The 13,367-nt window shown below is 39.1% G+C and overlaps 2 protein-coding genes across 2 annotated transcripts in view; one reads left to right on the top strand and one right to left on the bottom strand.

The window, feature by feature from the left end:
- Nucleotides 1-1,661: 1,661 nt before the first annotated feature.
- On the top strand, nucleotides 1,662-3,888 carry mEFTu2 (mitochondrial translation elongation factor Tu 2). Its single transcript, XM_067778331.1, has 4 exons — nucleotides 1,662-2,165; nucleotides 2,235-2,771; nucleotides 3,360-3,588; nucleotides 3,660-3,888. Exons 1-4 carry the CDS (start codon nucleotides 1,773-1,775, stop codon nucleotides 3,857-3,859), a joined length of 1,359 nt encoding a protein of 452 aa, XP_067634432.1. The 5' UTR covers nucleotides 1,662-1,772; the 3' UTR covers nucleotides 3,860-3,888.
- A 5,830-nt stretch (nucleotides 3,889-9,718) lies between these two features.
- Nucleotides 9,719-13,367, bottom strand: part of LOC137245711 (zinc finger protein 431-like) — a 51,359-nt gene continuing 47,710 nt past the window's right edge. Inside the window, exon 4 of the mRNA XM_067776802.1 lies at nucleotides 9,719-13,171. Coding sequence (XP_067632903.1) covers nucleotides 12,230-13,171 — 942 coding nt within the window. The 3' untranslated portion in view covers nucleotides 9,719-12,229. The remainder of the gene's footprint in view (nucleotides 13,172-13,367) is intronic.

The following is a 13,367-nucleotide window of genomic DNA, read 5'->3' as shown; positions in this document are numbered from 1 at the left end:
ATGCGACTCTAGACCTGAGATTTCCATCAGGTGAGCGAGGCTGTTTGTAGTTTTGACGTTTATCGCTTAGTGAACACACTTGGTATAGGTACACTATGGTATTCTTGCGCAGAACACCTTTTTCTGTTAGCGGCCTTCGGTCGCACTTATAAAAAATTACCCTGGCCGGTCCACCAATGGGGTGGGATAAGAATTAAATGCGTGCAAAATCCCTTTGTACACAAATTTTTTTTTAGTGCAAAACAACATGAAAATTGCCTACTTCACCCAGAGACAATTTTCTTCACAAAATTCTAGTTGGTCACATTCACCACTTACCACGGCAGAATGTGTTAAACTACCACTGTCTGTATTTATTATTTAACAATTATTTGTACACTTTTTATTCAGCTAATGTGTTCATAATTTGAACTTTTACTCTCTAAAACTCCAATCAGTGTATTTTGTGTGCTTAAATTATGTTAAAGTTTTTGGTGTGGTTGAAGTGACCTACTAGAATTTTGTGAAGCTCCGTTGCTTTCCACTGAAGTTCGCGCATGCAACATCTTATTCTTTCAAAATATTTGCTTCAACTGAAGATATCTTTGGACAGAGATAAAATGTTATTGTTGTTGAAGCAATCTTTGAGGCGTCGGTGACGTTTTACAAAACGATGCACCACGTAATTTTTATCAAAAATTATCAAAGGTGGTATCAATGACCTCCGTTTTAAGAATCCGAAAGCGCAAATCAAAAATTTTATTTCTCTCGAAAATTATTTACAAAAAACCGTAAAAGGACCCCTAAAGGGTCCAAAATATGGGGCCCGATCCGTAGTTTTTTTTTGCATAGAACACCTTTCTGCGTTGGCGGCCTTCGGCCGCACTTATAAAAAATTACCCTGGGTGGGTCCGACAACGGTTTGGGGATCAAAACTAAATACGCGGAGAACACCTTTCTGAATTAGTGTGTGTGTGTACAACAAATCTGCGAAAAAAAATAACAACCACATGAAAATGTGAACCGATTTTTTGCTTATATCTTTTGACAGAAATAAAAATTTAAATTTTCGCATTCAGATTCTAAAAACGGAGGTCGAGACGCGTCTTTTGATACCACCTTTGATAATATTTGATAAAAATTAGGTGGTGCACCGTCTTGGTAAACGTTACCGAAGCGTCTTTTGACACTTGTATCGATATTTTTGGACGCGATTAGCAGTCGACCCCTGTTCTAGTAAAAATAAAAATAATAACGTCATGAAAATGTGTAGAAGTAATTTAAAATTACACCGCAGGTGGTACATTACAAATGTATTTCGCAAAAAGAACAAACTGACGTATCTTCAGAGAACGTATGTATAAAAATAGAGAACGCCAACAGAGCGAATAGTGGGAAACAGTAAACCGTTAAATCGCGGGTAGGTAATTCACCTGTGTAATTCAATAATAACCACAAGTTAACTATTTTTTTACGTTTTCAATAACTTTTTTTGTGAAATTTTAGCGAAAACAAAGCGTTTTTTGTAAATCTTCAAGTAGGTAATTTGGTGAATTACCTACCACTAGTTTGACAATTCTATTTCTGTCCGTCGTTTACGTCTCAGCTCCTTTATTATTCAACTCTTGCTTGTTGACTTATGGAATGGATTGGGAACTACTGCGGTCAACTCCTAAACAGCTGATATTCGTAATCAAAGAAAAGGGGGTGATGTAAATTACCATCCTTGCTTTTTCGAAATGGGCAACAAAAAAATCAAATCCTAAACTAAATAATTCTTCGTAGTTTTTAGAATGATTCAAATATTTTCAAAAATAGCTGGTACCAGCTTGCGTACAGTAGGGGTTATATCATGCGAAAATAATTTAAACGTATACCCCGTTAGAAGGAAATGGTTTAGTGTTACACATAGCTTAACTGCAGCTGGAAGTGGTAATAATTGTTCTCAACATTGCAATGTCGGCACAATAGGACATGTTGATCATGGTAAGACGACATTAACTTCAGCTATAACAAAAATACTGGCCGAAAAAGGTCTAGCACAATATCAATCATATGAACAAATTGACCGAGCACCGGAGGAGAAGGCGCGTGGCATAACAATCAATGCTTGTCACATAGGATATGCAACTACAGAACGCTTCTATGCACATACTGACTGCCCGGGTCATGCGGACTATATTAAGGTTTGATTAACAAATTCTTGCGTTTCTTGCCCATATTTATACAATTTCGGAATTTTTCTTTTTTTGTAGAATATGATATCAGGCGCCTCACAAATGGATGGAGCAATATTAGTAGTTGCCGCAAACGATGGGCAAATGCCACAAACACGTGAGCATTTACTACTCGCAAAACAAGTTGGTATCGAACGTATTATTGTGTTCATTAACAAAGCCGATTTAGTGGATCAAGAAGTTTTAGAATTAGTTGAAATAGAAATGCGGGAAATGCTATCAGATTTTGGATTTGATGGAATTGCAAGTCCTGTTGTATACGGGTCAGCATTGTTGGCTTTGAAAGGTGATACATCGCCATTTGGCGTACCATCAATTGAAAAATTACTGCATGAAATGGATTCCTATGTGCCGACACCTGCGCGCGATTATAATTCACCTTTTATCTTGCCTATTGATAATGCGTTTACTGTAGCGGGACGTGGTACAGTAGTAGTTGGTACAATAAAGCGGGGAACTATGATGAAGAACGATTTGGCTGATTTGCTGGGGTTTAATCAGAATATTAGAACAAGCATTGGAGATATACAAATTTTTAAGAAAAGTGTAGCAAAGGTCAGATAATGATATCAATTAATATTGGTACAACTAAATTTTAAGTAACGAGAATTTCATTTGCTCTCGAGTTGACAAAATAATTGGCTTACTCGGTTTGAAGTTAGCCTGTCAGTATGCCTGCGATATTAAAATTTTCCTAAAATTGGGGAAACCTACTTAAGTTGGTATCGCGAAAAAAAATTGGTTCCAAAACGACTAGAAACAAGTCATATTCTCTGATACAAAACAAATATATTCGGTTAAGATTCGCTATGTCCAGTTAGCCTAAAAAATACAGAACGATCGAACCACAATGTAGGCAGTAGAGTAAGCGTTCCCTTCCAGTTACAAAATATTTATTGCTTTACATACGTAGAATCCTTTACATATATCTGAACGCAATTTTGGCTCCTTGTTGCTGTTGTAGCATTTAATTTTTGGTGCTAACTACGTCGCGACTCTTAAACGAATATATTTCTTTTGCAGTAAGCAGAGAATATGACTTGTCCCTAGTTGTTTCCTGACAAATTCCTTTTTTAACCGATACCAGTTTAGCGGGGTGAAACATTTAGTTGTCAAATAGTTTAACTATAATAATATTAACAGGCCGTCGCAGGCGAAAATGTAGGTATCTTATTGCGTTCCGTTAAAATCTCCAACGTTGATCGTGGTATGCTATTGTGTGCAGCTGATACCGAAAATATATCAAATCACTTCGAAGCATCCATGTACCTTTTGTCGCGTGCTGAAGGTGGTCGGTCAAAACCAATGCTTTCCAAATATATACAACAATTATTTAGCGCAACTTGGAACATACCAGCTCGTATCGACCTAAGTAAGAGTTATTACACGCATATTCAACAAAAAAACCTTATCATATTTTTTTTTTTAAATATTCAAATACAGTACCATCGGATGGTATGTTAATGCCAGGCGAACATGCAAAGGTGCGCATAACATTATTACGCAAAATGGTTTTAATACCAGGTCAAGCTTTTACTATAAGAGAGAATGGAGCAACGGTTGCAACTGGCATGATTACAGAACGAAAACCTGCATTGGATATACCTAAGAATAAATTATCAAAAATTGTTGTAACTTGCTAAGATAATAAAGGAAAAATTAAAAGCTCAAACTCAATTGTAGCAAATAGTTGTATGAGATCAATAAGGGGATGTCTTGGAAGGTCCACGTGGTCAAGTCAAATCGGTCCCAAGATGGTCGTGCTAGAACCTTAATGGTCCTAGTTTCTGAAACGTACCAAATCTATATCCAGCAAAGAACGAGCAAAATCGGTAACACTACTTAAAACCTTCTGGGAGTGTGTTTATCGATTATACAACAACAGTATAAGTCGAATCAACAGGACATTCTTTGTTTAATATTTAACTGCAATTATTTAAATAAAGATCAGTAAAATATTTATCGCATTAAGCAAGATTCTATACAACGTCGATGTTTTTACAAAATGGCCCAATTGGTCATAATAAAAATTATTCTTATGAATTAAGTAATTTTAACAGCATTATTCAGTAGAACGAAAGAGTTAAAATATTTCTTTAGAAATTATGTTTATTGACATCACTGTGAAAAAATTGTATTAAAAAGTCATCTTGATTGAAAATTTGGCATACCACATTTAACCACTCGGGCGAAGCTAAATATTATTCTCATTACCGTTTAAAAATACTTTTTCAATTCTTAAAGTGAATAATACAGAAAACATACTTGAGCACTAAATACCTATTAAATTTAAAACTAAAGGTAATTAAATGCATTGGCGGATACCCCGACCGGACTTTTTTTTGTACTGTTGACATTTACATTTTGATTACATGCATGCATGGAGTACTCGCGATTTTTGCAGGGATGTTGGTTGGTTGGTTGGTTGGAGTGGTGAGTCCCAATTGACTCCAATTAGCGCTCATGCGTCGTTTTGATACCAAAAACTCGTGAGTTAACCAATGAAAGGGTGTTGTAAGAATAGTAATGAACATTTTCACGCGCCTCAGGGGAAAACCCATCCCCCTATGTCCATCCCGTGGAGTTTATGAATTTGAGAAGCTCACCCGCCCTAACATTCTTGAGTTCTGGGAGGCTTTCGAAAAAGGGCTTTCCAAGAAACTTTATTCTGCTTCGACAGTGTGCTGGGCATTCGCACAGCAGATGCTCAACCGTTTCCTCAGCCTCCGGACGCTTGCAGATGCGACAGGAGGTATTGTGCTCCAGTCCCATCCTTGCCGTATGTACCGCAATTGTCCAATGCCCCGTGAGCACCACAACTACTCTGGATATATCCCTTCTGTTCATCTTAAGGACAGCTACCGATCGTTTTTCGTTATATAGTGGCCACATGCTCTTGGAAACTCTACAGGTCCGCAACCGATTCCACCTATTGTTGGCCTCACCCAGCCAGTGCTGGGAGATGCGACCCTTGATGAGTCCCAGGGGTGCAAAGACCTCCTTCGCTCCTGAGACATCAAGAGCCGCTCCACGCCGTGCCAGCTCATCAACCATCTCGTTACCCTGTATGTTTCGATGCCCCGGCACCCATATCAGGGTAACGATCTGCCTACACTGGTCAACCAGGTCTGATGATATCGTCTCTGACCCGAGTGCCCCAAGAGCCGCCTGGCTATCGGAGAAAATGGCTACCCTGTTACCGTTACCTTTGATATCCATTAACGCTTTGCACGCTTCTCGGATAGCGAAAATCTCAGCTTGAAACACACTTGCCGAGTTGGGAAGCCTCAACCATAACGACGTGGGCGGGACAGTCGCAAGCACTCCCGCTCCCACTCGAATCTCTGAATGATCCCCCCATCTTTCCAATCCTTCCTTGTGGAGAAGAGAATTGTTTAGTTTGTGTCGAAGATTTTCCTTTGACATATGTAGTCCGTTTTTGACAAAATTCGAGAGTCGTTAATATTGAGCAGGATACGGCCGTGCCCGTATGTACGCTCCCTCCAAAGGCCCAACTCCCGAAGCCTTAGGGCCCCTTGAGATGCCGTTTCCTTGATAAATAGATCTAACGGTGGAACATTGCAAATCACGTTTAAAGCTTTCGAGGGACACGACCTAATTTCCCCGTGATCGCTCCGCAGGCAGATCGTTGAACTTTCCCTAGCATGTTAGCTATGTATTTCACCTCTACCGCCTTCCACCATACGAGTGCCCCATATGTCAGAATTGGTCGAATAACTACCTTATACATCCAGGCCATGAGGTCTGGCCTCAGACCCCACTTTTTACTTAGCATTCCTTTGCAGGACTTCTCCATAACTTTAAAACAGAAAATTTGAGTTATAAACAACACTTCGAAACATTAAAGCGTTAAAATGACCAAATAAAGATGTTTGAGTAAATCTAGAGTAATTGACGTAAAATTCCAACTGCTGGGTTGATCAAAAATACTCAACGGTACGTTCAAAGTGATCACTCAACAGCTGATCAGCCGTTGTTGTTCGCTGAATTCGCCCATTGAGTCATGGCGCCACAGCAATTCGATTTTCTATTTATCGCTATGCACAAAGAATTAGGTTTGGAGCTAACCAAGATTAAAATCATAGTAAAAACAAAATAAATCGTAGTAAAAAATAAGATTCCGTATTAGATTTCTTAAATCTTTATTTAAGAAAAACATATTTAAAATGTATAACTAAAGGTTCTTAGTTGATTTCTGGTCGATTATTTGACGTTTAACCCAAACTAGTATCGCCCATGGTCGAAATTCGACCAATTTGTATTTTTATGAATGCAATTAAATTTTTGAATATGCCAGCAACAGTCTAACTATGTATCGTTAAGAACCTTATTTTAATTTGATAAATTCATAAGACCGGGATTTACATGCCAGAAAGAGCACCTGTGATAGAAGTAATACCACGTAAATTTTTAGCAGCTCTAGCAAAAATCTGCAAAATTCAAGGAGTTTGAGCTTTTTCACATCAGAGATCTGCTTTCAGTACTAATAAAATTAGTCATGAGCCAAAAAATTGTGTCTAAATGTGTACTTAGTCAAGTACAGACAAATACTATGAGTGATTAACACATAAAATAGAAAATGCATACGAGTGCTCCGTAACACATATATCTCAAACATATATGACATTGTTGAGTATAAACTGATGTTATAGTCGCTTTAACTCAGTAGCACTATGATATCCTGTGTAATACACTGTATACTTCGTTTATCATCGGTTTTACTTTGGCGCTGTATTCAGTTTAATTTCGTGTACATCGTTGTGTTGCTAGCGTCAGAAGACTGATATGACTTTATTCATTTTATTGCACTGTTAGTCTTACTTATTCCAATTAGTGTTTTCGTATAACACAGTTGGCTTTCTTGCTCAATAAGACAAATGAGTACTGAACTGCTTCGTGGCTTGTGAGCGGTTATTCATTTTACGAAGCATGACTATGTAAATGTGTGTTAGTGGATATAACTGCTTGATATTCTTTGTTTGCATACGCACTAATACTCATTTTTTGGTTAGTCCACTAATAACCTTAAAAGATGAATAATTGCAGCTCACTGTTTCACATAACCCGTGAGGCATGCAATTTTCGCTTTGCCAAAGCCCAAGTAGGCCTATTGTAACGAAGCTTTTCCTTGCCCCGGTGCTTCTTCAATAAGTGCTGGGGTATACTCGCCGTGTCCAAGGTTCGCTTACAATAAATTTGTATTTCGGGGCACCTTGCAAATCGTTTTCATATAAAATTCACTTTATTGCTTTAACTCTATATACTATGACTATAATATAAAATGTATAAAAGATGTGTATGTATAATTCACTTCATTTGATGCTTGCTATATGATTAGTCGTGGGCTAACGGTCCCTCGTGTCCCGGTAGGAGCGTTCCGTTAGGACGCCTTCCTGGTCGCTGCCTGGGTATGTGTAACTGTATCTCAGTGACGCCTTGCGTCGGCGTGTTTTTTCCTACGGTTAACGACTGTGCTGTTTCTGCTGCGGCTTATGTAGGTGCGTCTGCGTGAGTGTAGCTCTGGTGTGGTTGACGTCGTATGTTAGCGTGACTCTGCTCTGGTCAACGTCGTATGCTCGTGTAGTTCTGCTGCAGCCAGCGTCGTATGTTTGCGTGGCTCTGATGCGGCCAACATCGTATGCTTGCGTGACTCTGCTGTGGCCAACGTCGTATTTATGCGTGACTCTGCTGTGGCCGACGTCGTATTTATGCGTGACTCTGCTACCGCCAACGTCGTATTTATGCGTGACTCTGCTGCCGAGGCTTATGGCGGTGGCGCGCGGGCTCCTGACGTTGTGGGCTTCGCTTGGCAGGGAGTGAGCGTGGTCTCAGGCGTTGTAGAGCGGTTAAAACCAGCTTACCCACAATCCTCAAGCCACGGCTTCGTATGGAGTGTTGCGACAACTTGTTGCGCTAGTGATATTTCAGAGACTTGTTTGTGTTTCGTGTTGTGTTGGCTATGTTGCTGATCGTGTTCTTCTGTAGAGTTTTTATTTGTGTTGCGTTGTCGGTGTTACTGATGTGTTATGTGGCGGTGGTTTTGTGTGGACCAAATTAATGGTTTATATCTGGTCCTCACACTGGGGTTTCTTGGGGGGCATAGGGTGCGGTGTATTGTTGTCGTACCCCGACTTCCTTGAGGTAGCGCTGCCAGAGCGTACTACAAAACTGTGGGCCGTTGTCGGATACGAGTACTTTGGGGACGCCAAACTTTGCGAGGATCCGGTCCCTGAAAGCTAGGCGAAGGCCGTCTGCGGTAGCACACCTCATGGGGATCAATTCCACCCACTTGCTGAATCGGTCGAAAAATACCAGTAACATCGTATTTCCGTGTGTAGATCGCGGTAGGGGCCCAACGAAGTCGACGCATACCGTGACAAATGGTTCCTGGGCTACCTATGAGAGCATCTTTCCTGCTGGCTTTTGTTGTGTTTCCTTGTATTTCTGGCCGGATTCGCATTGACGTACATATCGGCTGATGTCACGGAACATGCCGGGCCAATAATATCGGTTGGCGATTCGTGTTACCGTCCGGCGGATGCCCATGTGTCCCGCGCTTGGTATGTCATAATTTTGCTGTAATACTCGCTGTCTGAGTGGTGTAGGCACACACAATTTCAATGGTACCGCCTCTTCGTCGTGTGACCGGCAGGGAATATGGCGGTATAACTGTCCATCCTGTATTGTATAGTCGGCATATTTCTCCGGGTTTGTGCGTACTTCGCCGATACGCTTGTGCCACCACTTGCATTGTAGCTCTGTCATTGTTGTAAGTCGTATCGATCCGCCTCGCCTTCTATACCATTGTGTTTATTGCTGGATACGTCGTCGTTAATTCGATTAATGGTGTTGTACCTGTCGTCACTCGTACTCGGTGGTGTTACACTCTGGATGGTCCCTGACGTTGCTCCAATGATGTCGAACCTGTCGTTACTCGTTCTCGGTGGTGTTATCCTCTGAATGGTCTCTGACGTGGCTCCCGGCGGTGTGTGCTGGGCAACGGGTCTGGTTAACACGAGGTGGCCTCCTCCGCATGATATGGCTGCTCCTATGCTCCCTAGCGTGTCTAGGCCAAGTACAATGTCGTCAATTGCCCCGGGCATCACGTGTAGGACTGTGTGCGGTATCGATGCTGTGGTGGGCGTTTGCTTACGAGGGAGCGAGCGTGGTCTAAAAGCGTTGTGGAGCGGTTAAAACCAGCTTACCCACAATTCTCAGTTCACGACTTGCTCCTATGAAACGCACTGGCTTGCAATGGTTAAAACCGATATGCCTTCCAAAACGCTTCAGTAGCAGCTCTAGTCGCAACCACAACCATAGATGAATGGATTTGCAACTCTTTGTTTCGAGAGAGCGCTGTCAAAATGCACATTTTTTATAACATTTATCAATGGTGCCACTCCAAACAAATATGAATAGATCTGAAAATGGGGATTTTTGACATACATTTCGGCAATTATAGCTTTAATCATTTAATAAAATGATAGTCGTAAAATATTTATTTCCTTAAAGTTATTTTACAATAATACGACTGGTTAGAGTTAAATATAAACAAATCTAAGTAAAACTAACATTTCGATTAAATTAATTAGTCAAATATTGTGACGCATTTAACTCGCAGTGACAACCATATATTCTATTGAAATTTCAGTAATCGGATAATAATGATATAATAGTTAACATTATTTAATGGATAGCGCTTATCCTACATGTCTGGCGTCCAGGTTCTGTGATCAAAATGAACTGGTTGCATCGGGAGTTCATATTTACAAAACCTGTTTTTAGTGATAACTTTTGAATGGGAAATAATATTTACCCTCCGCCATCGAACTAATAATACTTACACTAAAACAAGTATTTTTATTCTTTTTCCATAACTTTTGAACGCTATTCTACAGTTGTAGGTCAAACTAAAGTTTACCAAAATTTTTGGCACGTTTTTCGTTTTGGCTGGCACATTTTTTGTTCTGGCACCCGCTTCAGCTGGCGCGAGGGATTTATCTGTGATTGTTGCCAGCAACAACTAGAAGATAAATCCCTCGTGAGAGCGAAAATATGAGAGCGTAAACAAAAGATTCATATCAATCTAATCTATGACCACAACCGCGTGCTGACTGACTGTTGTCTTCTTGTGTTACCCTTTTCATAGCTAATACTCTTGATGTTGCTAGCTTAGTTCGTTGCGTTGCCATGGTTACGGTGTTGCTGTGGAGTGTTGCGGCATCTTGTTGCGCTAGTGATATTTCAGAGACTTGTTTGTGTTTCGTGTTGGGTTGGCTATATTGCTGATCGTGTTCTTCTGTAGTTTTTATTTGTGTTGCGTTGTCGGTGTTACTGATCCTGTGTTGTGTGGCGGTGGTTTTGTGTGGGCCAATTTAATGGTTTATATTTGGTCCTCACACTATATCACCTATATAAATATCTAGTATATAAAGGTGCCATAAAATCGTCAAGGGAAAGTCTTGGATAAAATAAAACATTCTTATCGTTGATGAAATGTAGAAAGGCCCTACCTGTTAAATTTTGTCCAATAATTTGCTGTTTCAAAATTATCTCTATTAAAGATTTTGTGTGCTGTATTTTATAAGAAATTTTTGGTACACATTTTTTTTTGAGGGATGGCAAGGAGAGGAGCATTTGCAGATTTGGTGCAGAAATCACGGCCCCAGAATCACCGGGCGTCAAAATAATCGACCAAACATTCAGACTCAGTCAGTTGAGGATTATTACCGAGTTGCAGTATATATTCCTTTTCTAGACTATATTATAAACGAAATTTCATCCAGGTTTCCTAACGCCTCCATGCAAAGAATTGGGCAATTGCAAAAGTTGCTGTTCCAAAACTTCAGCGATGAAGATTTGGAGAATGTTTTACAAGGCGCAGAAGTATATAAAGAAGACATTCCTTGTTTTCAAGCTTTGAAGGGTGAATTAAAAATTTGGAAAGAAATGACAGAAAATATCCCAGATTCTGTAGCAGATGCCTACAAACGAGCAACGGCGTTTCCAAATATTAGAACTCTTTGTCAATTGCTGTGTACGTTTCCAGTGACTACCAGCACTGCCGAGCGATCTTTCTCCACCTTACGCCAATTAGAGTCGTATTTTCGCAACAGGATGACAGGAGACCGTTTGAATGGATTGGCTTTAATGCATATCCATGAAGATATTGCGGGAAAAATGGACCCTATATATGTATGTATATACTTGAACCTCTATAAATAAATTTGAAGTAGGTAGGCTACTTCTAAATATTTATATAAGTTGTTGTTAACTTTTTTGCGGGTTCGTTCTGTGTTCCCCCTCCCCACAAAAAATCCTGGATCCGCCCCTGATTAAATGTTTCAATAGTAACAGTTTTAGTATACAGATAACTTCTCTTGTAAGGATTGTGTCCCATGAGATATGTGGTTTTGTAAATTCATCGACTTTATATATATAGCATAGCATATCTAGATCTACGCAAAAACAAGATGGGTACCACATATTACCAATTTTGTTTTTTAGTTTTCTCTAAAAAATTTTTGATGGTGCGTAGCAAAGCTGTTATCTAATCTTATAAAATTGGAAAACGCGGTAGTATTCATAGCTTCAAAATTTTAGATTTCTGAGCCAGCTCCCACAAATCTAGATGTGTGACATGTTTCAGTAAATTGAATCCCATTATATAACTTTAATGAATTTAAGGATTATGAACTTATTAAATCAAATGTTAATGTCATTAAAAATATGACCGATTACTCTGATAATTGTAGAATGAGGACATATTTGTGCAGGATATCGCAATCAGGGTAGAGCATTATCTGAACTATGAAAAATAATTTATTTATTTTGAATAATGAATAAAAAAAATTATTCGTATTTTTTCGTTACTAAAGATGTGACTATGTTTTTATAACGGCTTTCCCTTGATCCTAATCATGCGCACACATATACATTGACAAGGTATACTCGCGTCTTCATATACACATAAACGATTTATTATTTTCAAATTATTGCTGATTTTTAACTATACCATGAGTTCGCTTCATGTGTGAATTTAAGCCAACAAATTGATGGAATTTCGCCTCACATAATTTACATGCAAACTTTTTAACTTCGGAATGTATTTGTCTATGCCGTATGAGTGAATGACAATTTGTAAAGCCCTTACCACAAGTTTCACATATTTTATCACGTATATTTAAATGCGCTTTTATGTGATCTTTTAAATCTCGGGCTTTTAAGAAATCTTTCGGACACATTGTACATTTGTAAGCTCTAGTTTTTGTATGTATTGCATCCGAGTGATAGCCCAATTGAGTCTTACTGCGAAATGCTTTGCCGCATAATTCACAAACAAACGGTTTATGGCCAGTATGTGTATCAATGTGACGTTGTAAATCGACTTGCACAGCAAACAGTCTCTCACAATAATCACATTTATGTACTTTTCCAACATGTGTACGTTGTTCATGCATTATTAGTTGTGCCTTATACTCAAATGTTCGTTGACATTGTTCACATTTATATGGCCAATCACCAATATTGTGTTCTTTAAATAGATGGCTCTGCCTAGTTGTTTCATTTTGAAATAATTTATCACATTCTGTACATTTTAATTTCTTACTTGGCGGTCTAGCTGGTAGGAAGCTACATTTTTGCAAATAAACTTTAGCGGATTTTGCTAAATCTCTCTCGCTCTTATTTTTTGTTAGCCGATTTTTAGTTTTATAATACCAGTGACGTATGCTATGTATCCCTTTATAAATTTCATCTTCTGTAAACTCTATGTTTTCTTTGGACTTAATAATATTTGCCATTTCTGTATGAGCTTGTCTGCGAGCAGTTGGGTTGTTATGATCTTCATGTTTTGTATCATATAATACTGGAAACAAAGCATATGTTTCAATGAAAGTTTCTGTTGTAGGATTAAGTTTGGCAAAGCTCAAGGTCTGAAAATAAAAGTTAATTAGTGCTAGCTACAAAAATTTACTAAAACAGCGTCATTCTCTTTCATTAACCAAAACGATTGTCGTTGGAATGCTCCTTGGCATATTAGTTAGGCAAAGCGCTTCTGACAAAAGTCACAAAAGGCGCCTACTAATTCAATTCCTGAAAGAGAATGCGGATGTGACTTTTGTATGACAA

Source organism: Eurosta solidaginis, chromosome 3 (genome assembly GCF_040869045.1).
Source record: "Eurosta solidaginis isolate ZX-2024a chromosome 3, ASM4086904v1, whole genome shotgun sequence".
Classification (NCBI taxonomy): domain Eukaryota; kingdom Metazoa; phylum Arthropoda; class Insecta; order Diptera; family Tephritidae; genus Eurosta; species Eurosta solidaginis.
Note: the sequence above shows the minus strand (reverse complement) of the source record. Positions and strands in the feature narration are given on the sequence as shown.

Coding starts and splice junctions, on each gene's coding strand:
- mEFTu2 (XM_067778331.1), top strand. CDS start 1,773: ATGATTCAAATATTTTCAAAAATAGCTGGTACCAGCTTGCGTACAGTA. Junction 2,166..2,234: donor GTCATGCGGACTATATTAAG/GTTTGATTAACA, acceptor CTTTTTTTGTAG/AATATGATATCAGGCGCCTC. Junction 2,772..3,359: donor TTAAGAAAAGTGTAGCAAAG/GTCAGATAATGA, acceptor TAATATTAACAG/GCCGTCGCAGGCGAAAATGT.